Raw genomic sequence first — 22,116 nt, forward strand, 5'->3', positions numbered from 1 at the left:
TAGGTCAATTTCTTCATGTCATGAAAGCCCATGACTGGGTATGGGGGTGCATGGACAGTGCTTATAAAAAGTATTCACCCCCCAGATGTTACCCTATATTGATTTTTATGGTCAATATAGATTGGCTTTTTGACAAAAAATACAAAAAGCTCTTTAACGTCAAAGTGAACTCAGATTTCTACAAAGTAATATCTATTAAAAAAGTATGTCATGTAAGATAAGTGACATAAATATTCACGTTCTTTCAAATCAGTAGTTAGTGGAGTCCCATTTAACTGCAATCACAGCTCTGAGTCTGTGTGGATAGGTTTCAATAAGACTTGCACATCTGGACACTGCAAATTTACTCCATTGTTATTCTTTGCAAAAGTGCTCAAGCTCTGTCACGTTGCATGGGGATTCGACCTGAACAGCCCTTTAAAGTCCAGCTAAAAAATTCTCTATTGGACTGAGGTCAGGGCTTTGACTTGGCCACTCCAGAACAATCACTTTGTTGTCTTTAAACCATTTCTGTGTAGCTTTGCTGTATGCTTCAGGTCATTTTCCTGCAGGAAAACAAATCTTCTCCAAAGCTGCAGGCTGAATAAGATTGTCCTGGTCTTAATAAAAAGTCTGACCTGCTGTGAGATACATTACTTTACAGGTAATATTACAATTTAATACTGATAACTATAATGGATATACACATTTGATTGAAAAAATGACAAAACCATTTTCAATGAAAAAATACTGATCACTGAAGTTGCAAGAGGCAGTCAAATAAGGGACTGTAAATTGTAACTTCATTATTTGTAATATAATGTATAATTCCTTCAGGGATAAGAAAGAAAGCAGCTGAAAGGAAACAGAAAACTTCTGATTCTCTTCACTCAACTATGGATAATGAGTGTTAATAAAGACAGACTGACTCTTTTTTAAAAGATGAATTTAGAGAAGAAAATTAATCATAGTGTAAATATTAATACTTTTTTGTTTGATAAAATATAAAACATTTCAACTATAAATCATGTCACAAACACACACAAGAATACAGAATATGAAGGGTTTAACATTTTTAAAATGTTCTGTTGAAAATTTGACTGAAAGTGAGAAATGGTCATGAATATTATTTTTATGACAATTGTTTAGCAGTGTTTTGTTATGAACATAAAATGGAATATCCACCGTTTAAAAAGTAGGCATTTTCCCTTTTTGCAGCGATTGAAATTACTGAAGAAAGAAAAGTGGAATTGCCAAGTCAGGCTGGGAAAATACAAAATTGGAACCAGCCAAAAAAAAACTGTCTGTGCATAGCTCTATTGACTTGCCATGACAGAAAAAGTAGAAAATAAAACTCTTCAGTAGGAAAGTTTGGTTTCACTCTGCTTTCCTTGAGCACATATCAGTGAAAGCTGAACCAGAGGCTTCATTCAGTATTCATTACAGTTAGCCAGCACACCGAAAAAGACGCTGCAGAACTAATCAGCCAGAGAGCAAAGACAGACAGCTAAGGGAAATCCACAGTGTTTTATTTTAACTAAAAAGGAGCAAGTGACAAAAATCAACAAGGAGGAAATAGAAAATTAATGATCATCAATAGTTTACTTGTCATCAGTATACATTTAAGTACCATCATAGCCCTTTAGAGGATAGCCAAAAGTCACACACACTTTAAGCATTCAAACCTTTCCTGCAATCACTTTTCCTTCATTCCCACAAACTGCACTGGTGGCTGACTTGTTAACCAAGGGAATTATGTGTCTACAAGTACACTTTCATAGCAACAAACTTGAGCTACCATAAAAACACTTTCAGACATGTACTGTCATCACCAATCTCAATACAAGGGCACAATAATTCAACTCTTTATTGTACGGTGTGTTGGAAGCCCTGTGATTTTGGTGGTGTTAAGTGATGCCATAAACAGAGGAATAAAGCATTCTGCATGTTTCTGTACTTTATTGAATACTCTCCTTATTCAAATAGCCTCTGAAACTAGATGATCTTTATTCTACCTTACTGGGACATACAAGTCTCAGTGCAGATATTGTGCAGGTACACTTCTTTCACGTCTTATTCTCTGTTATTCCCCACACGTAACAAAATCTTTACATTGAAGACATTCTGTCATCAGGGGAATTACAGGACTGTAAAAACTGAGCATCTCAATATACTTCACTAAAAACCTGAGGTTATACAACAGTGTAACACTCCACATCTAGTAATCTAACCTGCAGTGCTACACACATCACAGTGAGTACTATGTGCACAAAGTGCTTTTGCCTCAGAGCACAGTTGTCATTTAAAGATTGAACAGTAGAGGTCACTGTTGACTCATGCAAACAGCTGTAGAAGAAAACTTGTCTACTACTACAGCTGATCAGTGCAAAGATGCAAATGGTCACATTTATAAAAGTCACTGCAGGAAAATTGCTTCTTAGTCTAAGCCCAAAACAGGCATTTTTGAAGATTGTAGAGTGTTAAAAATAGCATAAAAATGCCACCTGTAAAAAAGAGAAATAAACGAACGTATTTTAGGTGTGTTTAATACTCAGACTAACCTAAGTGTTAATCTAATGAGGCATATTTTGTGTGATAGGTGGGGATCTATATCTTCATCTCCAAGTGGCTATAATGGCTATGAAGTGTGAGTGAGTTGTCTGAGGCTATTTGTAGATGTTTATTTTTAGTACAGGGTTAAATATGATTGAACCACATGAGCCCACAGAGAATGTTTTGACTTGATGCTTAGGGAATTTCTTTATATTATTAAGTGTGTAATGCACATGTGCACTGCTATTATTAGGCTTTAATATTTAATCAGCTGTAGGAAATAAAAAAGTACGATATAGAACAACTAATCAAGAATATAAGGCATAATCTAAAAACACGTAACTCACCAGTATCTTGTTTTTTTCTTGCTCTTCGTGGACTTTTCCTTTCTCAAGGATAAGGGCAGGGGTCAGCTCATCCTGGCCTGGGGTTCTTACTGTCTCTTTTTCCCTCTGGGCCAGTTGGGCCAGCTGCTCCTCCACAAGGGCCTGCTGACGCTCAAAGCTGAAGTAGAGGGAGATATAACCTTTTACAGCTTTGTTTGCCAAACATTTAGGTCTTACCGAATTCCCAGCCAGATCATAGTTATTGACTTCTTCTGAAAAACACGTTGTATTAAAGCCAGGAATAAAAGTAAACAACAAAAATACTGCACAGACTATGCACAATATATACCAAGTGAACATGCAGATTTAAGTTGAGCCAACAGTTTCTGGGGGCTAAACTTAAATAGCTGGCACAGCTACTTTAGTTGAGGCAACAGAAATATATTTTTCTACTGGAAAAATAATCTGCAAACTCAATATTTTTAGCTGGGAGCATGTTATGTCAACGAATCAGCAACATGACATATTAAGTTTGGCCCCTCAACTCAAAAAAGCTGGGAAACTTGTGAATTAACTATATAACATTGGGCCCTTAGATTCATTTTACAGTGTGCATACAGTATTTGTCTATGCATTGTGTACTCTGTGTCAGAACTATAACTATAAAGATTTTAACCTTGATGCATTTAAACTGTTGACAGAAGGTAAAGGTATTTACAATGTGCAAAACCATCATATTATAGTATGCTCAGTATGTATGTACTGTTTGTTTTGTGGGTCAACAACTTTGACTTGCCAACAGATAAAATTTTAGAGGTCCAGGATAGTATATGAGCATGCCAGTAGCATAGCAGCATGCCTGTTATGTAGCACAAGCAGTGTTGACAGGTCATTTAATGTGTGTATGAACAACATAAACATAACACTTTAGCATCAAGTGCCTGTCATCCACACTGGCTACTAAGCCCCTTTGTCAACACAAAGTCTCAAACATAATATATGGCACTATCTGTTCAGCTGAAATACTCTATAAAATGTACTATTTAGCATGCTGAATACACACAAACATTAACAGACATACCAGAAAGGTGTCATATTTTAAACTTGTTTAAAACTAAAGCACAACAATGATACACTACAAATAGCTGCACAAAATACAGCTGCATAACAAAAAAAGGCATTGGCTTTATGCTGGCCTACTTTTTGCGGATTTCCTCTTGGATTTCTGTACTGAAAGGTCCTGTTGGTTTTGAACCTGAAAATTAAACAGGATAAACATCAACACATGAAACTATGAATCAGTTTGAGAACAGTCAGAAGAGCATAACCATTGACCACAAAACGCAGGGTACATTCTGGCTAACAGAGGGCATGACTTGTGTATCATGTAATAATCTATTCTAGGTTGACCACAGTTGGCCTTCCTTTTAACCACCTCTATTCTGATGCAGTTATCAAGAAAAACAGGAGTTTGTTCAATTAATTCTATTCCTTACTACTACTGCCTTTATTCCTGCCCACAGAGATGCTGGGCCCCTAAAAAACCCAATGTATGGGCCTCCCCAGTAGTCAGTTATTGATGATATCAATGCATGCATGTTGGATCGGTATTGGTGCTACTGTCCAAGCTAATGGTTACTTCATTTGGAGCTGAAAAGAGTGCTGTGATAAGGTTCTGAAATTCAAATTATTTATTCAAGTCATTTTCCCCCTTTTTATCACTCTTTCTGCCCATTTTTGCCAAATGTGTTTCCCCATTAAGACCAACTTTTTGCGCTTTTAACCAATTTCTGCATATTTTTGCAACTTTTAACCATTTTTGCTACTTCTAACCCTTTTTCGCAACCTAGGATTCCCATTTTTGAACTTTCAGACCACTTTTACCATTTTACATCCTTTGTTCCGTTTTTACCTTTTTTAACCCATATTTGTCAACTTTAAAAATTTTCTGCTACTTTATAACAGCTTTTACTATTTTGCCACCCTTTTTGCCCCTTTCCTGCCTTTTTAACACATATTTGCTGCTTTCAACCTCTTTTTGCTTTTTTTTAAACTGCTTTAAACTTATGTTTAAAACAAAACAAAAAAAAACAAAACAACAACAACAACAAAATAAACGAAAAGTAAAACCAAAAAGAAAAAAAAAAGGCAATTGCCTTTTTAAACTGTTTTTTCCACAGTTAACCCATTTTTCCTTAAATTAAGCACTTGTACCATTTTCTGTCCATTTATGCCTGTATATCCCATATTTGCCAGTTTTTGCTTTTTTTGAACAGCTTTCACCATTTTTGGTCCATTTTGCCAATTTTTAACCATTTTCAGCACTTATTTCTGCCAGTATTTTAGCCACTTTAAAACGATTTTTGACACTGTCAACATGTTGCTACTTTTTAAGCACTTACACCATTTTTCCTCCCATTTTTCGCCCTTTATTAACCCTTATTTGCTGCTTTCACTCTCTTTTCGCTTCTTTTAAACAGCTTTAACCATTTTCCACCAGTCTTTGCCTTTCAAAACTCTAGTTTCAATTTCTTCTTTATATTCCAGTATCCTGACATTTGTTCACACCATGGTTTAGCTATGAAGTCTGACATTACTTACTAAATGGCAGTCAATTTGTCGATCCACATTGTTAAAATTAAAAATAAAAAGGTTATTCTCGCTTAAGAAAAGGGGTTTATGCTTTGAAAATGCTATATTTTAATACAGCCCAGATAAATAAATAGAATTCGTGGTTATCACAGCTTACAATACCATGATTTTGCTAACCCCCTCCCCCGACCCCCTCCAATTTGGTTGACTTTCATCCTGATATACTGTTCTCATGAACTGTTGTATGGAGGCATGTTTACAGTCACACTTGACCTGTCTTATGAGAACCATGAGGAAAGAGAGATCTATGACTGGAACTCACTTGGTGGTGGTTTATGACTGTCTGTTGGGGATTGGGGTGGCTTGGCGCTGTCAGACCCCTGAGAGTCCCTCATCCGCCTGAGCACGTCATCAGAGAGCTGGAAAGAAATGCGGAAATTCTGCACATAAACACAAGTGTACGTCCCTTGAAGTGCATGCAGAAATTGTCTTTAAAACTGCAATTTAGCTAGTTTATATCATAATTTTACAGGTCGCATTGCCTACCAAGGCCAACTGTGCTGCTGTACCTAAGACATATCACTTTACTGAGTAGTAAGAATTTCTGTGGCTTAATCTGCTTACAATATGAACACATAAAACACATGCTAATTTTCTCCCCTTTTGTTTAAATCGCAAACTCATTGGGTTGAATTTCCGTTCACATGGAACTGACGCTGTCTATTTTATTTACGTCTGACGTCACTAAATAATCAATTTTACAGCTACACTGACGATTATGACTGTCGAAAGATGATAGCATATCTAGCTAAGATTAATGTTAAGCTGTGGAATTTTGAACATCATTTTAAGGTTACACCGCTGAATAAATTTGCATTTTGCATTCTTCCAACACCAACACGTCGTAAATGAAACCTTTTCAATCATACAGGGTTAAGTTGGCGCACTAACTTTGCAGAGCGTACAACTTGACCGGGCATTGTGGGGTGAGAGCGGCTATGACAGGAGTCATTTGAGGACATGGGACCTGCCAGCCGTTAGACGCCACCACACAGGCTTCCTAGCTAACGGTTATTAGCTTTACTCGTTATGTTTAGAGACAATATTTAAACTTTGGCTCTGCTCTTTCTCAGAAAAGAAATCTTTAATATCTACCTTTACTCCTTCAATTACAGTGACCTTCTCGTCTTCGTCCAGTCCGAATGACACTTTCCTTGTTGTACTCCCACTGCCTCCCATAGTGAGTAGCCGTCGGTTTCCACCTGATATTTACAATAATGAATACCCTGTCTGCGACTGGGACAGGGGCACATACAGATGAGACAGCGGCTAATACGCCGCCACAGCGACCGGTGCTTGAAGCACTTCAATAAAGGTCATTCTGGCGCTGCAGTATCCTCACTGCTCATTCGCTGGATGAAATAATTCAGACCCAATGATTCGCAGTAGTGTGCTATCTAAACTCCACCAAGGGTAGATGGGAGTTGTAGTTGAGCTGCAGTCTGTTTCGATAAGGACTGACTTGTAAACCAGCTCGTTCAAAAGCAAAGCGTGTTCCAAAAATATAATCTCGAAGTGAAGAAATACATGGGGGAGAAAAAAACCTTTTCCTTAGTGTAGTAACGATAAGAAACCACAGCGTGGAGTCCTGTACTGAATTTGACCCTGAATTACCCAAACTAACCACTACTTGGTTTCTTGTGCTCCATGTCCAAAGCAAAAACATGAAAAAGTCTGGTTTATTTTGTAGGCCACATCACATCAATCATCAAAACATTGTATGAATATGGGGTGAATATTATACAATCATTAAACTTAAAAAGGCAATGAACAGATCATGTGAAATCATTTCAAATCAGAAATCATGTGGATGCACCTTATAAAGTCATGTCATCTAACAGCAAACTGTTCTCAAGATCTCCTCTTATTAAAATCCAAAACTCAGATTTGAATAGAAAACAATCACAAACAGATGCCGTTGCTTCTTGGAAATACATAACCGTATCTGTGGCATTTCATTTGGAGAAAATAAATGCAAGTCTTTCTGCATAAAGGTCCTATCAGTCTATGAATACTGCTATCATAAATACAGGAATCCACTCACACCAAGCACTTCCAGGGAAACAGTCACACACATTATTCTTCCTCTGAAGAAAAACGCAAATGAGATGTGAGGTGGTTTACAAAATACCTAAGTATGACATTGGGGTAATACCAAGAGATCAGACAGAACAAGATTTTGAAAGCTGGAAAAAGAAGCTAACAAGTCAAGCCTTAAATTGATCTGAGCTTAAAATGTGGTCTGCAACAGTCTAGAAGGTTTGCCTTTAGCTTAAACATGATGATGAGTCTTACTAATGTTGAAACAGCCTGTCGTCTCCAGATTGTTAATGGGGAATTTCATCCCTATAATAAAACTGCATGACTATCATCATGACATGTACTAAAATTGTTGAATCATGGTCTATTTTCTTTAACAATGACAGGATTTGTGGAATCTAAAAACAGGAAAGAAATAATCATATAAACAGCAGTACTTGAGCAGCAAGGAAAGGACTGCTAAGAAGAAAAGAGTGCATGGGCTTTTTGAAGTACATAAAAATGGTTTTATGCAGATTTGTCATTCAAATCACATTTGGAGTAACACTTTTTTCTTGAATATGGAGAACTCAAATGCGCGTTTAGTAGCAGGAATGATACATCTGGTATTAGAATAATAAATTAAAGAGGAAAGAAATGACAAATAGCACTTTGTTCTTATCAAAGCTTAACTAAGCAAAGAGCCTAAATGGTTTGTGATCTTTGACATGAATCCATTGCTTCTATTAGGGACAAACATCACACATCACACTTTGCCTGATTACAAGAGTGACAGCCCCTATTTTATAGGACAACATAAACCAATGGAAATTAATTAGCACTAGTCCTTTTCCTGTTAAGGTAGGCACAGTGATTCTGTAAAAAATGATTAGCCAATTGATTCATGTTACAAAAGGCAGCAGCAGACCCTAAAGTCAGTAGATACTATTTCTCAAAGCTTTGGGTAGGAATGTACAGATGCTGAATTTTCATCAAAAAAGAAAGTTAGATTTTACAGATGTGGTATTCTTGAACCACAGATAGACTTCATCGCTGAGGATTATGCATTAATGCTTGATGCTGGAATGACAGAAAATATGTGAAAAGTTGTTGAAAAGCTCTCACTTGAAAGCTGAACTGAATCAATTCAGTCTGTCGTGACTGCAGAGCAGGGACAGTACTCATAGTGTGGAGCTACAGCAGCATTGCACTCTGGCATCAGTGTTATAAAAGCTTTGCTAAAGTCATAATCCTCCTGGCTAGCAAAGGTCTTCACAAGTGTCCACTTAAAGTGAACACTTCTTGGTGTCAAATTCACACCAACATGGCCCTTTCCTGGTGTCCCACAACTTTGTCCTGCATTTTTTGGCCAACACCTCTGATGGCACGCTTTTACAAACCCTCACATCATGTAAGTCCAACTGTATGTCCCTCTCTTCTCTTCCACTCTCCTTTTTAATGTTTCACACATTGATAGGTCTCCAGCGGTCAGCTTCAATGCTGTTAATGCTGCTGGACCCATAGGGTCCAGATGCAACATCATCCAGGTACGCTCCAACCACACGTGAGCTGCCCGGACCAGAGCCATCAATCTGGGTGGAGGAGTAGTACAGACCCTGGTCTGTCAGCTCCTTCCTGCCCAGGGCAGCAGCGACAGTTGGGGGAAGGTGGACATCACTTTCATCTGGCTCATCCATCTGCGACTTGTATGAGAAGAGGATTTTTGGCTCTGAACTGTAAAAAAGAAGGAAGCAATGAAACAAAGCAAGAAAAAAACACAAGTATTCTAGGTTTTTTTTTGTATAATTCTGCATACATACCCAAAGAAACCCTTCAAGAATGTGACATAGATGAGCGGAGCAAAGGCGGAGAAGTAGAGGAAGGTGGTGACATCAACACAGCTGGTTAGAAAATACAAAACAAGCATGATTCAGAATGATCAGTCTCATAGATAACATTTTTCAGAGGATTCTGCCAAAAAGACAATTCAGTCCAATCATGATCTCATCCTTTTGCTTTAACTCACTTGAACTTTACTGAACCCACTAAAACAATGAGTCCTCCTCTTAGTTTAGGGGGATTTTTTTAAGCCAAAAGCCATTAAGTCAGAGGAATATTAAAAACAGCTACCAAGCCACATATAAAGAACACTTACAAAAACAAAATTAAAACAAAGCCATACTTGTGCTTAAACAAAAAATTCCAGTAAACTTTTCTTCGCTTACACAATTTTTCAGCAGAAATATCAAGTAGATAATACCAATAATACCAACCAGAGTCCTTCTATGACTCCAGCACAGAGCAGGGAGCTGCCCAGTCCCTGGACCAGGTTTAGTATAGACAGGATGGCAGCGTACACATAGAAACTCCTTTTAGCTGGACAAAGGTAGAAGAAAAGAATTTAACAGCTTTTGAGCAGGTGTAAAAAGCAAATTAGAAACAGTGCAGATTCTATAAAATGCTGATTAAATTAAACACCATCATAATCTTGATCTTTAACTTACAGGGAAGAGAGATCCTCTCTCTCACTGGAGTTTTAGGCAGGATCACAATCAAAGAGTAAACCTACAGAGAGATGAAGCATTATAAATCATCCATTGTGGACCTTTTAGATCTATCATTGTCATATTAATGTGTAATTGTGTCACTCACTAGGAAGAAGAAGCAGGAGCTGGCCAGCCAGAAGTGTCGTCCTCCATGACCGTAGATGTTGAAGTCCTCAGCAGACAAGTGGCTGTCAGGGTACAAGATCTCTAGAGTGCCCTGGAATTATAACCCATTTGTTTTTATTCTAATTGCATACAGAATTAAAAATCATCAAATATCATGTAGTTCAATGGACAGAGAAGATGGACCTTTAATCTTGTGTTATTACCTGTGTGATGGAGTAGGCCAAAGCCAGCACAGCAGTGATGGCCAGCACACGCTTTATACTGGATTTACTCTCAAGGTGACCTGATAAATAAAAAACAAAGAGGTTTAACAGACATAAATGCAGCACACATGTTAAGATCTATTTATCAGGATGGAAAAAAGACAGAACAATCTCTACAGTTAGGTTGTGCAACTGTTTTCATGTGATAAGAGAAAAACATCTTACTGGTTCATAAACAGTATAAAGGAAAAAGCAGCGTTTTCACTAGTCTGGTACACCTGGGTTCCATACTGTACTGTTTGCTACATCAAAAGTTGGAAAGGTGCCGAAATAGCTGATCCATATTTTTGGTGCTCTTTTGTTGGGGTACCAAGTGTGCTAATGCAACCCAAAGGGTAGAGCCAGACTGACTACAGTCCACTCGTCGGTCGAAACAAGCGTCACTTCCTGTGTGACTATAATAAAGGGCAAATTGAACAGCTTTCCTCCCAAATTTGGTCATAAACATGCTCTTAGATTAAGCAGTGATGTAGTATTTAGCCAAATGAAGTTTGAGGGGTACTGGTTAGATTGAAATGACACATTACAAGCCATAGTGATGTGTCATTCATGACCGAGCTGGTTCTAAAAGCTGGCTCTTTTATGTAACCAGTGGGAGCCGGCTCCTGTTTGACAGCTAGTTTCCTAATTTGCCATTTTTGTTGTTTAATACACATGAAAAGCCAAAATGGTACCAAATACTTATTACTGACATGATCCAGATCTCTAAAAAGGACAGCATTGGCAGTGTTAATGCGAACAAGGTCAAAGTTTATTTACTCAATCACTTGGTAGAAACACACGTAAAAAGAACTGAAACAGGAAGAACAAACTAACCAAAAGCCAGTCCCAAGATGATGACGCTGAGCTCAATAGCCAGCAAGAAGAAACGGGTGATTTCCCATAGCACCTGAAGGGACAGTAAACATCATGAGAATCCACAGTGGCAGACCTGATTGTTCGTTTCATATTGATCCTGAGCATATGCAACCTTCACAGTTCAGGCTACACTCTAATCATTACATAAGAGCTTGTACATTTTCTCTCTTCAACAGCACAGTGTTCCATGGGAACAGAGGTTTCATCAGTGGTAACTCCACAGAGATCAGTCTGGTATGTGAAGAATGTTAGCTATGCCTTTTCTTTGAGACAACAAAGTCATGCTGAAGCTCAAATCAGCCCTTCTGGGTGTTTAATAGAAAAGAAACATGTGACAGAAGGACATCTGTATTTATGCCGAAGCAGCAATTTTTCACGGGACTATCTGTGGTTGAAAATGCCTTTATACACTGTTTTAAAAAAACTATTTAGCAAGTGTGACCTATTTCTCTCAGTGTCAAAAAAATAGGGTTTATCTCACCATCACACTTTACTCAGATTTTAATTAATAACTGAAAGTAGACATCAGTGCCACCATGTGATGGAACAGCCCCATAATAACTTTCAAGAGTTAATCTTTTATAAATACAAAAAAAATCCTGAATTATACATTTTAAGTTCAATTATACTATCTTAAAAGTTTCAAAAGCATTGATGATTAATGCACTAATCAGTGATGCACAAAAAGTATTTTTTGGGCTGATACCAATAACTGATCATTTCCTACAAGTTATGGCCAATAGCCAATAACAACTGTTAATTAAAAAAAAAAAAAAATTATATATATATATAAGTAGTGTTAATGCTTATTTGGGGGTTAATAAATAGTGAGCAGAGATATTTATAACTCGCTAATATTCCATAACTCATAAATAATGACACAAATAAAATAAATAATTGATCTGAAATTTTAAATTGATAAGTATGAGGAAAAAAATCATGTTTTTACATTACTAAATGTTAGTAAATGCTGGGTTAAGAACAAAAACAAGAAGTATATATATCCAAAAATTAGGAACATTTTCAGAAAAAAGGCAAAATACATGTTTTAAAAAATCAGCCCTTAATATATGTCATTAATTATATTACTAACTTTATTCTTTATAAAATAACATGCACTGGGGTTGTTTGCTGAAGGTAGCAGTAGTTCACCAAATGCCAAGTAATATTTCTACACATGGTGTATTTTTACTGGACCATAACTGGTTTTGACATTTTTCATTTTTTTATTTTCCTAAAAAAAAAAAAAAAACAATCCGAAAACTCCCTGTTGCACAGTATTTTTTACATCAGAGGTTCTCAACTGGTGGGTCAGGACCCAAAAGTGGGTCATAAATTTGTCTAAGAGTCTTTTAAGTACTTTGATTCATCGCTTTAGTTTTAAGACAACAAAGAGACGATAGAACTTTTTTTCTCTGAATAACTTATGAATTTTCATTGTGATTTAACCCAAAGTCTTAGGAGATTTTCTCTATGAAATTATTTAAAAAGAAACTTAGGGTAAGTTCCCCAAAAAGTTTTCTTAAAATGTTTTACTATATTCTTTGGGATTTCACCAGAAACTTTTTTTTAATCTAAGAAAATTTCACAAGGAACAAGGGACTTTCAGGACTTTTTCCATATACTTTCATCACTCTTCTCTAGAAATAATTCAGTAATTTTTCAGTGGAAACATTAAGAAATGTTGTGAATTTTCTGTAAAGTGTTTGGATTTATTTGGGATTTATTTCCCAGAAACTTCCTATGATACTTTCCTGGAAATTGTATTCCTTATTTTATATATTCTTCCAATTTCTATCTGGGCTCCAAACAGCACAATGCTTTATTGTATAATCCAATTCATTGACAAATCCAATCAGAAATTTGGGTCACAATTTGTCATTTCAAAACCTGTGGTGGGTCCCATGGCTAGACCAGTTGAGAACCACTCTTTTAGACGATAGCAGTGCATGACTACCTATTTGTAGCATTGACATCGGGCACCCTATTTGTTACACATTAACTATAACTGGATAATGCTGGTTACTAACTGGGTAATAAAAGCACCGGTGTGACCTCAACTGAGGTGACTTCCAGTAAGTATCAATGATGCTTGACGTGCTTTCTTACTTTGTCTATAATGGTGGCAGCGCTGGATGCACTGACAGTCATGGACACAACAGCACGGGTGATTCCAACCGCTGCTACAACAAAAACCTAACAAAAACACAGTACATGTCAGGCCAATCTTCTGGACACAATAAAAAACATTTCGTTTTGTTGAATGAGGGAGAAAGTATGACCAGTAGCAGTAATGCATAGCTTAATACTAGCACCAAACAATGCACAGATGTCCTCCTTTATGGCTTTGTCAAGCAATGCTGAGCTGAGACATCCTTCCCTCTATAAAGCCTTTGTTGTAAGCTTACCATCACTGGATGGCAAGAAAATAATGCAGACAGTTTAAGCTGTGACACCTGGAATAAATATCATTAATAGTAGAGCATTAAACATGAAAAAAGAGAAGTCTTTCAGTAAGGTTGTTAAAACTTCCAGTAAATCATACTGAAAGTGAAAGCTATGAACATGTGTATGACCTGTCCCTTCAGACTTCTGTTTTTCAATAACGCAGGGATATTTCTCACCCCTTAAATCATATTTTGCTTCTAAAGATGCTGATTAGATTCACTATATCTTATCAGAGCTTTAGATGTCGTATATTGATTTTACTGTTTGGTCCTACCAGCAGGTAAAATGTGACAAAGATGGGGCTGGAGGTGAGTCGAATCTTCGCCCTGGCTGAGGGCAGCTTCCACATCAAGAATATAAAGAAGGCCACATTAGGCACAAGTAGGAAAACGTCCCAGAACCGCACTCTAGAAAAGAAAGATGAATTAATGGGGTCAGTTTTGAATTTTCAAAAACGTCTCTTCATCCAACTTTCTAATTCATATTCTGAAAACATGGCACATCAACAAATTTTAATGCACTGGACATTTACTTTGAACAGTAAGTATTTTTTTCCATTTTGTATTTTGGGTGCCTGGTCAAACAAATTCAGATTCCTGGTTTTCAACCAAATACCTGGAGTTTCCAACATCCTCGTACAAAACTTGAAGACATCTGTGAGGCTTGGTGATGTTGCTCTCAGTGTCAGACTGCCAGGTTGGGAAAGCAGATGTGTTCTCCAGAGGTGAGGGTGTAACGCTGCCATTGTATTGCGAAAACCTAACCACAGCAGTTACTGTGGCTAGCATGGTGTCAGACCCTGCAAAGAAAAATTCTGATTATGTCAGGTGAATTATGGCCTGCATTAGGGCTAAGCAATATATCCAGTTCTAGAGATATATCAATATCTATTTTCAAATGAGATATAGGGTAAGACAATATCATTCATTTAAATGATTATTTATATGTATTTTTTTTGTACATGTTGACATTGTGCAGGCCTACCCACAGAGTTGGCTGGGTTCCTAAAAAACCCAGTGAATGGGCCCTCCCCAGTTGCGATTTATTGACTGTATCGATACATGTGGGTTGGATCAGTAGAATTGGTGCTCCTGTCCTAGATAAAAGGTACTTAATTTTGGAGCTGAAAAGAGTGTCAAACTAGTAAAAGATTCTGAAGTTCAAAAATTTTTTTTGTGATGATTTTACCCCCTCTCATCACTGTTACCTCCTATTTTTGCTAAATCAATTTCCCCATTATACAATTTTTGGCCAATTTTAAACAATCTTTAAACCATTTTCCATTGCTTTAGCAAATCATTTTACCACTTTTAACCAATTTTTGCAGCTTTTTTGACTGCTTTTACCATTTTCCATTTTTTCCCCAATTTTGGCCTTTTTAACACACATTTGCCACTTTCAACCAATTTATGCTCCTTTTGACTGCTTTCAAAAATTTTCACCAATTTACTCACCCACCTATTTTTGCCTTTATACCATTTTCCACCACTGATTTCCACCGCTTTTTGCCACTTTTGATCCATTTTGAAAATGTAGGGCTTTATTTTACAATTATTTAATTATTTTTCCCCTAAATTTGTTAAAATTCATTCTACTTTGTGATCTGGTATCCTGATGTCTGTGCACATCATGCCTTAGCTATAAAGTCTGACATTACTTTCCAAATGGAAGTCAGTGTTCCCATCCACATTGTTAACATTACAAATAAAAAGTAATTCTGTTTTCAGATGTTTACATTTTGAAAATGCTATACTGTACTATATCATAAACAAATAAATAAAATTTGTTGTTGTTGCTTTGAGAATAGTGGTTATTATTCAAGTTATATATAAAATATGATTATCACAGCTTAACTGTACAATGTTTTTCCTTACTTCTATACAAAAAATCTTATCGAGATCTATGTCGAGACATGATTTTGGTACATATTACCCATTCTTATCTCACATAGGCTGAAGCAAGAATTTTGTATTATCCAAGAAGGTTCTCTTTTTGGAAGAGATTTAAGACTTCAGGAGGAGTTTTCAGTTGGCTCTTGTTCCAGTTCCAGGCATTCAGTCCAGCTCTCTCTTTCACATTATGTAATAAGCTTAGCGGCTATATCAGCTGTGTGCTGGGTACAACGCTCCGGTTTGTGACAATAATACTAAGATAATCCAATTAGCATTCAGTTACACCCACTCAAAAGTTTAAAAACAGAGAAGACAAAAACTAACCTAACACTGCTAGAGAGAAAAAAAAAACATGGCAAGAGATCATCAGCCACACAAGACCGTTTAAGCTTGGGCTTATCTCGAGCTGATATCGTGAAGCTAGCCAGCATGTAGCCAAACCTTTGAGTCCTTCCCAGATTTCTTTGAAACTCAAAACACCATCAAGGTGTAAGGGGGATTTTGACTGCTAGCTACCGATGCTAACGTCAGACTATGTACAAACAAGCACACTGCGGTCTGGGGATTTTCTGGTATAATATATTCCTATCATCTGAGCGACCATTAGATACTAACTTAACAAAGGGTAAATGACTAATCGTAATTATCGGCAGATATTTAACATGAAGTTAACATTACTTTAAAACCAACTGTCTCACGCTAGCACCATAACAAACGTGATACTAGTGCAAGTGTTGTGACGCCAACCAACGTGACATAACTACAGCTTTAGCTGGTTAAAAAACAACTTACCGATTCAGGAGACTCGGCTTCAATAATACAAACGCTGTCAATTCTTTTAGAAATGGTATAGCGTCAGTATATACTCTACAGGCAGGGATCGATCAATAACTTGATCACTGAAAGGGGACATAGCTGTTCCCGATAGTTTCGCTAACAAAATTTCCCTGTGTGGTCAGCTGACACTCTCGCCACACAGAGGAAGTAAGTCTCGCGAGAAGACACGATTCCTTATTTTCTTGCTTCCGCGGTGGTGACAACTGAGGTTGTAGACTGTAGAAAGAATGGGGACGGCTCAATATGTTGTGAACTGAAGAATAAGTTATTTTTTATATTGTATTATGAAAAAGAAACACAAATTCAAGTGTCGCAGAATTTTTATATTTAATCCGTTTCTTTACATTCCAACAAATTATTGAGTAGTTACATTCTTCAGGTCATACCGTAAATTCATTCATACAGGAAAATCACATTTTAAGTTACGTGAGTCTCTCGAGAAATATTAGAAACCTGATTAACTCAGAAAATACCAGAACTACAAGCTCCTAATCTTCAGCCAGAATGGAAAATAGCGGTTTTGTTTGCAGTAGTGACTGTTACAAAGTTAATCTGGGGTGTTTGGAAAATTAACTCTGTACTCACACATGATTAACATTTAAGAGAAATCATGACCACACTGCATTTTACAATGAAGACATAAGATCTAGGATGTAGTTATCTTCAGTCATTTAAAGGACTAATGTGTCCACCTGTCTTTTTGATCGCTTTTATTTTATCTATTTAATTGTCTATGACTGGTTTATATCACATGGGAAGCTTTTTTCCTACTTTGTATTACTGCATCACTCCAAAAAGTAATAAACACATACTCAAAAAATCATTAGTACTGTACAAGTCAGAACAAAATCATTAAGAAATGTTTAAAGATTTTTTTGTTTCTTTAACAGTTACTTTATGCATTACAAGGTGCATAGCTGCAAAGGAAAATTAAGAATGATGTGTTGTAGCTCTTTATGTAAGCACTAAATGTGAGGAACACAGCAACTATTTTAGACTTTATATTAACCAGACTGATACAGTTTTAGTCTTTTAATTAGCTTGTAATTCTTCTGTGCATGACATTTTCTATTATAGTGATTATTCAGTGCTTTGAAGTGGGGTCTGAGCTCCATACATCCTTTATCCTTTCCTTATCCAGAGCCATGTAGCAGAGGCAGCAGGCTCTGCAAGTCCAACCCAGACATCTCTCTCCCCAGCTACATGTTCCATGTCTTCCTGGGGGATTCTGAGGCATTCCCAGGCCAGATGAGATACATAACCCCTCCAGTGAGTTCTGTCTAACCCGCGGTCTCCTTCAGGTTGGGTGCACCCAGAAGATGTACACAGGGAGGTGTCCAAGAGGCATCCTGATCATGTAGCCGAACCACCTCAACTGTCTTCTTTCGACACGAAGGAGCAGCCGATCTGCTTCAAGCTCCATCCAGATGTCAGAGCTCCTCGACCTATCTCTAAGGGTGAGCCAAGCCACCCTCCTGAGGAATCTCACTTCAACTGCTTGAACTCAGAATCTAATTCTTTGGGTCATTACCCAGAGTTCATGACCATAGCTTTGCCTTCCGGCTCAGGTCCTTCTTCACCACAACAGTCCCCTAGAATAAAATTAATTTGGTTCTCTTGTTAACCAAAGTTTCTAATTTCTGATTAATACCAAAGTGTTTTGGTTACAAGGTCACTAAAGAGGAGAACAATTAAGATGCATAACAAATTTTATAGCCCTAACTGTGCTGTGTTAGCTGGATTATCTTTGAACATTTGTTGCTTAAAATATTTACACGTGGGATGCAACTATATAAAACTCATAATAGAGCTATCTGTCTATTTTGCAAAAAAAAAAGTTGAGATGTAAATTGTTGGCTGAAACAGCTGATCAGTACATTGCTTGTAAGGGAACTCTCATTTGGTGTGACTTGCTATGGGCAAAACCTCATTTTAAGGAAACCCAAACTTCCCCTTTGTACTATAGATGAGATCACGAGTGAATGATGGCACGTGCTGTAGGACTCCCTGACATCATCCTGTATGCTAGGTGCACTGGTTCAGTCAGGTTAGCCTTAAACGTATAAATATGAGTCTTTCCACTGATGGGGCTGACATTGTAGAAGCTCAGCCTGTGGGTCTTAAAGCTCAGTCTGATCTCTAGCCTGCGCGACACCGTGGTCCTTTTCAGTGGGACGTTGTAACCCTGCTCGAAGGCTGTCAGCAGATTATTGAACCACATTAGACACCAGGAACTCCGGCTGCTCTCCAGAGCTGAGGGCAACCCACTGCGCTCTAGCTTCCTGCTGTAGCACAAGCCAATGATCCAAGGAGAACCTTCCAGTTCCACCTCCCAGCAGTGTTCACCTTCAAAAAAGCTCTGGGTGCTGAGGACCTGAAAGAAGCTGGTGAACCTCTGAGGGGAGGCAGGATAGGGCTTTTTGGAGGCGCTGAAAGTGACAGTCTTCAAGTCTTCTGAGAGGACTAGGTTTGGGTGGGCTGTTTCTGGGTTAAAGGTCACTTCTGAAGGGTTAAGGGTGTTTCGAAGGGAGCGCTGAATCTCTCCGATTCGTTCCCTCAGCTCAGTGTTCATGTTTTCCAGCTTGGGACAGGCTTGTGCCATGTTGGTTTTTGTTTCAATCTGGTCTTCTTCATCTTCCACAGGCTTGGCAAGTAAATCTGCAATGCGAGGTTGTAAAGTCTGAAGATCGTCACAAAATGCAGCCTCATCCTCTTCCGTTAGGAGCGACTCTGCCATGAGTACAGCCTGTCTTAGCTGCTTTGTCAGCTCGGCAGCATGACTGACACTACGGCCTATTCTTTCCTCACCTGGAGCTAGTTGTTCTTCAATTAGCTGCATCACCTGTTCACTGTAGCTCTGTGTCAGATCTTTAATCTGCTCCAAAAGTTTGGATGTCTTTTCCCTCAGCTTATTATTATCAGCCTTCACCTCCAACTCCCGCTCCCTCTCTCTCCTAAGCACACTCTCTGCCATCTCTAACCTAACACTCAAATCTGTGACTTGGGATGCTAGTCTGAATTTGGGCTCCTCCATTTCCTTCTTGCCTTTGCTAGTTTCTTGTTCTTGGTCTGAAGAAGCAGGGTGCTTGATAGATTCAGCCTCCATTTGAAATCCATCTTTTTCATTTCTGTCTGAGCTCTCCTCCTGCCTCACTTTTGAGCTAGTTTCTTCTGTACAAGGCTCATCATGACTCTTCACTGTTTCTTCAGAAGGGTCTGCACCGGGTTTTAGTCTCCCAGCAGTGGCTTTGTAGGTTTCTATGATGCTGCACATTTTAAAACTTCTAAAAAGGGCATTGGTTCCTTCATACTGTGCCTGGCACTCGGGGCAGCTGTGCTTGTCAAGGCCTTCTCCCATTGTCTGAAGACAGGCTAAGCAGTAGATGTGTCCGCAGGGAAGAGAAACTGGATCAGAGAAGAGCTCCAAGCAGATTGGGCAAGTGAGCTCCAGAGCCAAAGCTTCTGGATGATTCTTCTTGGAAAAACATGCTTCAGCTGCATTCCCTGACATGGTGAGGATGCTGGAAAACATACAACTTTGAGTTAAGCTTGAAATTAAACTTTATCAACAACTTTGCTAATTTATTAGATGTGATTATCGCATGGCATTATGGGTAGCACGACAAAAGTAGCATAATTAGTTGTAGCAGGGAGTTTTGGCCACAATTACAAAGAAGATTTTGGTGAGACATTAATTTCAGGCCTTCTCAAGATTTAGTTGACATATTTTTTTATTTTTCAGATTTATTTCTATCTTTCTATCTTTCCTGATATACAAACTTCAATTGAAAAAAAAAACAAGGACTTTGTGTGAAATGTGAATAAAAACAGAAAAGAGCAATTTGCAAATTTTTTTTAACCTGTATTTAATTGACTATGGCACAGACGTGAAATTTTTAATGTTCAAATTGATAGATTTTTACCAAATTGATAGTCCTTGCATTGTGCATTGGGGTACAGTCATGTTGGAATAGAAAGGGACCATCCCCAAACTGTTGCCACAGAGTTGGAAGCATAGCATCATCCAAAATCTGTTGGTTTGCTGAAGCATTAAGCTTGCCTTTACTGGGGATAAGAGGCTTAGCTCAGACCCTGAAAAACAGCCCCATGCCATTGCCTCTCCTGTTGTTGGTGACTTTTACACACTATGTGCCTTAGCAGTCGTTGACCACGCGCTGTGATTTTACGTGGTCTTCTGCTCTATGGCTGAGATGCTATTGTTCCTAAATGCCTCCACTTTCTCATAATCCTTACAGTTGACTGTGAAAACTCCAGCAGGGATGAAATTTCAGGTACCATTTTCTTGCAAAGGTGGCATCCATGACTGTACCATGCTTAAAGTCACAGAGTGCTTCAGAACATGGGATGCACAACATTAACGGTATGATCAGTATCTGCAGATATTAGCTTAAAAAGGAAATCAGCAATTTTGGCAGATGTGAAGATTTCAGCCAGTATTTACAAAGTTTGGTTTGGCTGTAAAAACCTGCTTATATCAGCTGTAAATATTAGCTGTAAAAACAAATAAGTCTGAGGAGTTGACCAACAGACCTATACCAGTTGAAGTCTTTTTATGTACAGTATCATCATTCCTTACACTTTAAAGTGACCGTAACTTCTAATTTATGACTTAGAATCGGACAACAATCTCGGCTAAATTGAGGTCATATTTGTGTGACTTTCACTCATTTTACTTGCATGCAAATAACTTCATGGTTGTCTTATTCCAAGCTTTATGTTGGTTTTGTTGGTTACTTCCGAGTGACACTACAATAGCCTACGCTATGTGGACTAGTCACACCTGTTCAATGTTGGATTCAGGTGTTTCAATCAGACGGCTTGCCACAGGTGTATGAAATCAAGCACCTAGCTATGTAGTTTCCGTTTGTGAACATTTGTGATACAAAATGGGTCGTTTTATAGGGATGCACAATATGCTGCTATTTACAAAATAATCGTAGCCAATACTGGCATTTAAACAAAGTTAATTCCTGAGGATGAGTAAATTAACACGTCAGTCTTCAAAACACACTTTAAGTATGTTTTGTGCACAAGTGCAAAGTCTGCTAGGTTGGTTCCTAGTGTTTGTGCGTCGTCATTGTCTGTTCAGATGTTGCTTAAGTTTCGATTTCCGGCGAAGAAGAATCGAAGCTGCTGTTGGGGCTAAATAACCAACGTTTGAACAGTTTTGCTGTGCGTAGCCGATACTATGTTAAATAAAATGAGCTACAGAGTAAATAGTTTCTCTCTTAATCTGATGTTTCTTTCGTATAATATTATCAGGGGTAATCCTACATTCCTAAACACCTGCACATCACACGCATTAGCTGGATAAGCATGGTTCAAAACAAAATTCAAATTTGTCGTTGTTTTCGTTGATAATTATACGGACTTACCTGTTCCACCGCTTGCCTTGTGTCAAGTCTTCCTGTTCAGGTGAGAGCCAATAAAACGCACTGACGCAGAAATGAGAGGAGCCCCTCTGCGCCTTTTATAAACACTGACGTCTCCATCTGCGCCGCACGAGCTCAGTGCAATAATGCATCCTGTACAAGTGGCAGCCTGACTTAAAAAAAAAAACAAACAAGAAGTTTCCTACTCAGCCTCATTTACACTA

The 22,116-nt window shown here is 38.0% G+C and overlaps 3 protein-coding genes across 4 annotated transcripts in view; all 3 read right to left on the reverse strand.

The window, feature by feature from the left end:
- The window catches only part of LOC121507111 (MICOS complex subunit mic25a-like), a 90,148-nt gene extending 83,180 nt beyond the window's left edge, over nucleotides 1–6,968 (reverse strand). The window contains exons 1-4 of one of the 2 annotated variants that reach the window (XM_041783275.1): nucleotides 6,606–6,968; nucleotides 5,773–5,869; nucleotides 4,059–4,113; nucleotides 2,880–3,036 (exon numbers count right to left, since the gene is read on the reverse strand). In XM_041783275.1, coding sequence (XP_041639209.1) covers nucleotides 2,880–3,036; nucleotides 4,059–4,113; nucleotides 5,773–5,869; nucleotides 6,606–6,689 — 393 coding nt within the window. In that variant the 5' untranslated portion in view covers nucleotides 6,690–6,968. The remainder of the gene's footprint in view (nucleotides 1–2,879; nucleotides 3,037–4,058; nucleotides 4,114–5,772; nucleotides 5,870–6,605) is intronic. The other variant, XM_041783276.1, reaches the window with a different exon arrangement.
- Nucleotides 6,969–7,188: 220 nt separating this feature from the next.
- Nucleotides 7,189–16,638, reverse strand: tpra1 (transmembrane protein, adipocyte asscociated 1). Its single transcript, XM_041782566.1, has 11 exons — nucleotides 16,455–16,638; nucleotides 14,386–14,569; nucleotides 14,045–14,177; nucleotides 13,432–13,518; nucleotides 11,281–11,353; nucleotides 10,405–10,484; nucleotides 10,182–10,292; nucleotides 10,034–10,094; nucleotides 9,803–9,905; nucleotides 9,350–9,430; nucleotides 7,189–9,263 (listed from the first exon to the last, which is right to left on the reverse strand). The coding sequence occupies exons 2-11, from the start codon at nucleotides 14,556–14,558 to the stop codon at nucleotides 8,993–8,995; spliced, it is 1,173 nt and encodes a 390-aa protein (XP_041638500.1). The 5' UTR covers nucleotides 14,559–14,569; nucleotides 16,455–16,638; the 3' UTR covers nucleotides 7,189–8,992.
- A 174-nt stretch (nucleotides 16,639–16,812) lies between these two features.
- Nucleotides 16,813–22,031, reverse strand: trim107 (tripartite motif containing 107). Its single transcript, XM_041782565.1, has 2 exons — nucleotides 21,896–22,031; nucleotides 16,813–20,020 (listed from the first exon to the last, which is right to left on the reverse strand). Exon 2 carries the CDS (start codon nucleotides 20,008–20,010, stop codon nucleotides 18,472–18,474), a length of 1,539 nt encoding a protein of 512 aa, XP_041638499.1. The 5' UTR covers nucleotides 20,011–20,020; nucleotides 21,896–22,031; the 3' UTR covers nucleotides 16,813–18,471.
- Between the last annotated feature and the right edge of the window lie 85 nt (nucleotides 22,032–22,116).

The sequence above is a fragment of the Cheilinus undulatus genome, linkage group 3, assembly GCF_018320785.1.
Source record: "Cheilinus undulatus linkage group 3, ASM1832078v1, whole genome shotgun sequence".
Classification (NCBI taxonomy): domain Eukaryota; kingdom Metazoa; phylum Chordata; class Actinopteri; order Labriformes; family Labridae; genus Cheilinus; species Cheilinus undulatus.

Excerpts from the sequence above, each read along its gene's own strand:
- trim107 (XM_041782565.1), bottom strand. The coding sequence starts at position 20,010 with ATGTCAGGGAATGCAGCTGAAGCATGTTTTTCCAAGAAGAATCATCCA.
- tpra1 (XM_041782566.1), bottom strand. The coding sequence starts at position 14,558 with ATGCTAGCCACAGTAACTGCTGTGGTTAGGTTTTCGCAATACAATGGC. Across the intron at positions 10,095-10,181 it reads GCTCCTGCTTCTTCTTCCTA|GTTTACTCTTTGATTGTGAT; the intron begins GTGAGTGACACA and ends ATCTCTCTGTAG. Across the intron at positions 9,431-9,802 it reads GGAGTCATAGAAGGACTCTG|CTGTGTTGATGTCACCACCT; the intron begins GTTGGTATTATT and ends TTTTCTAACCAG.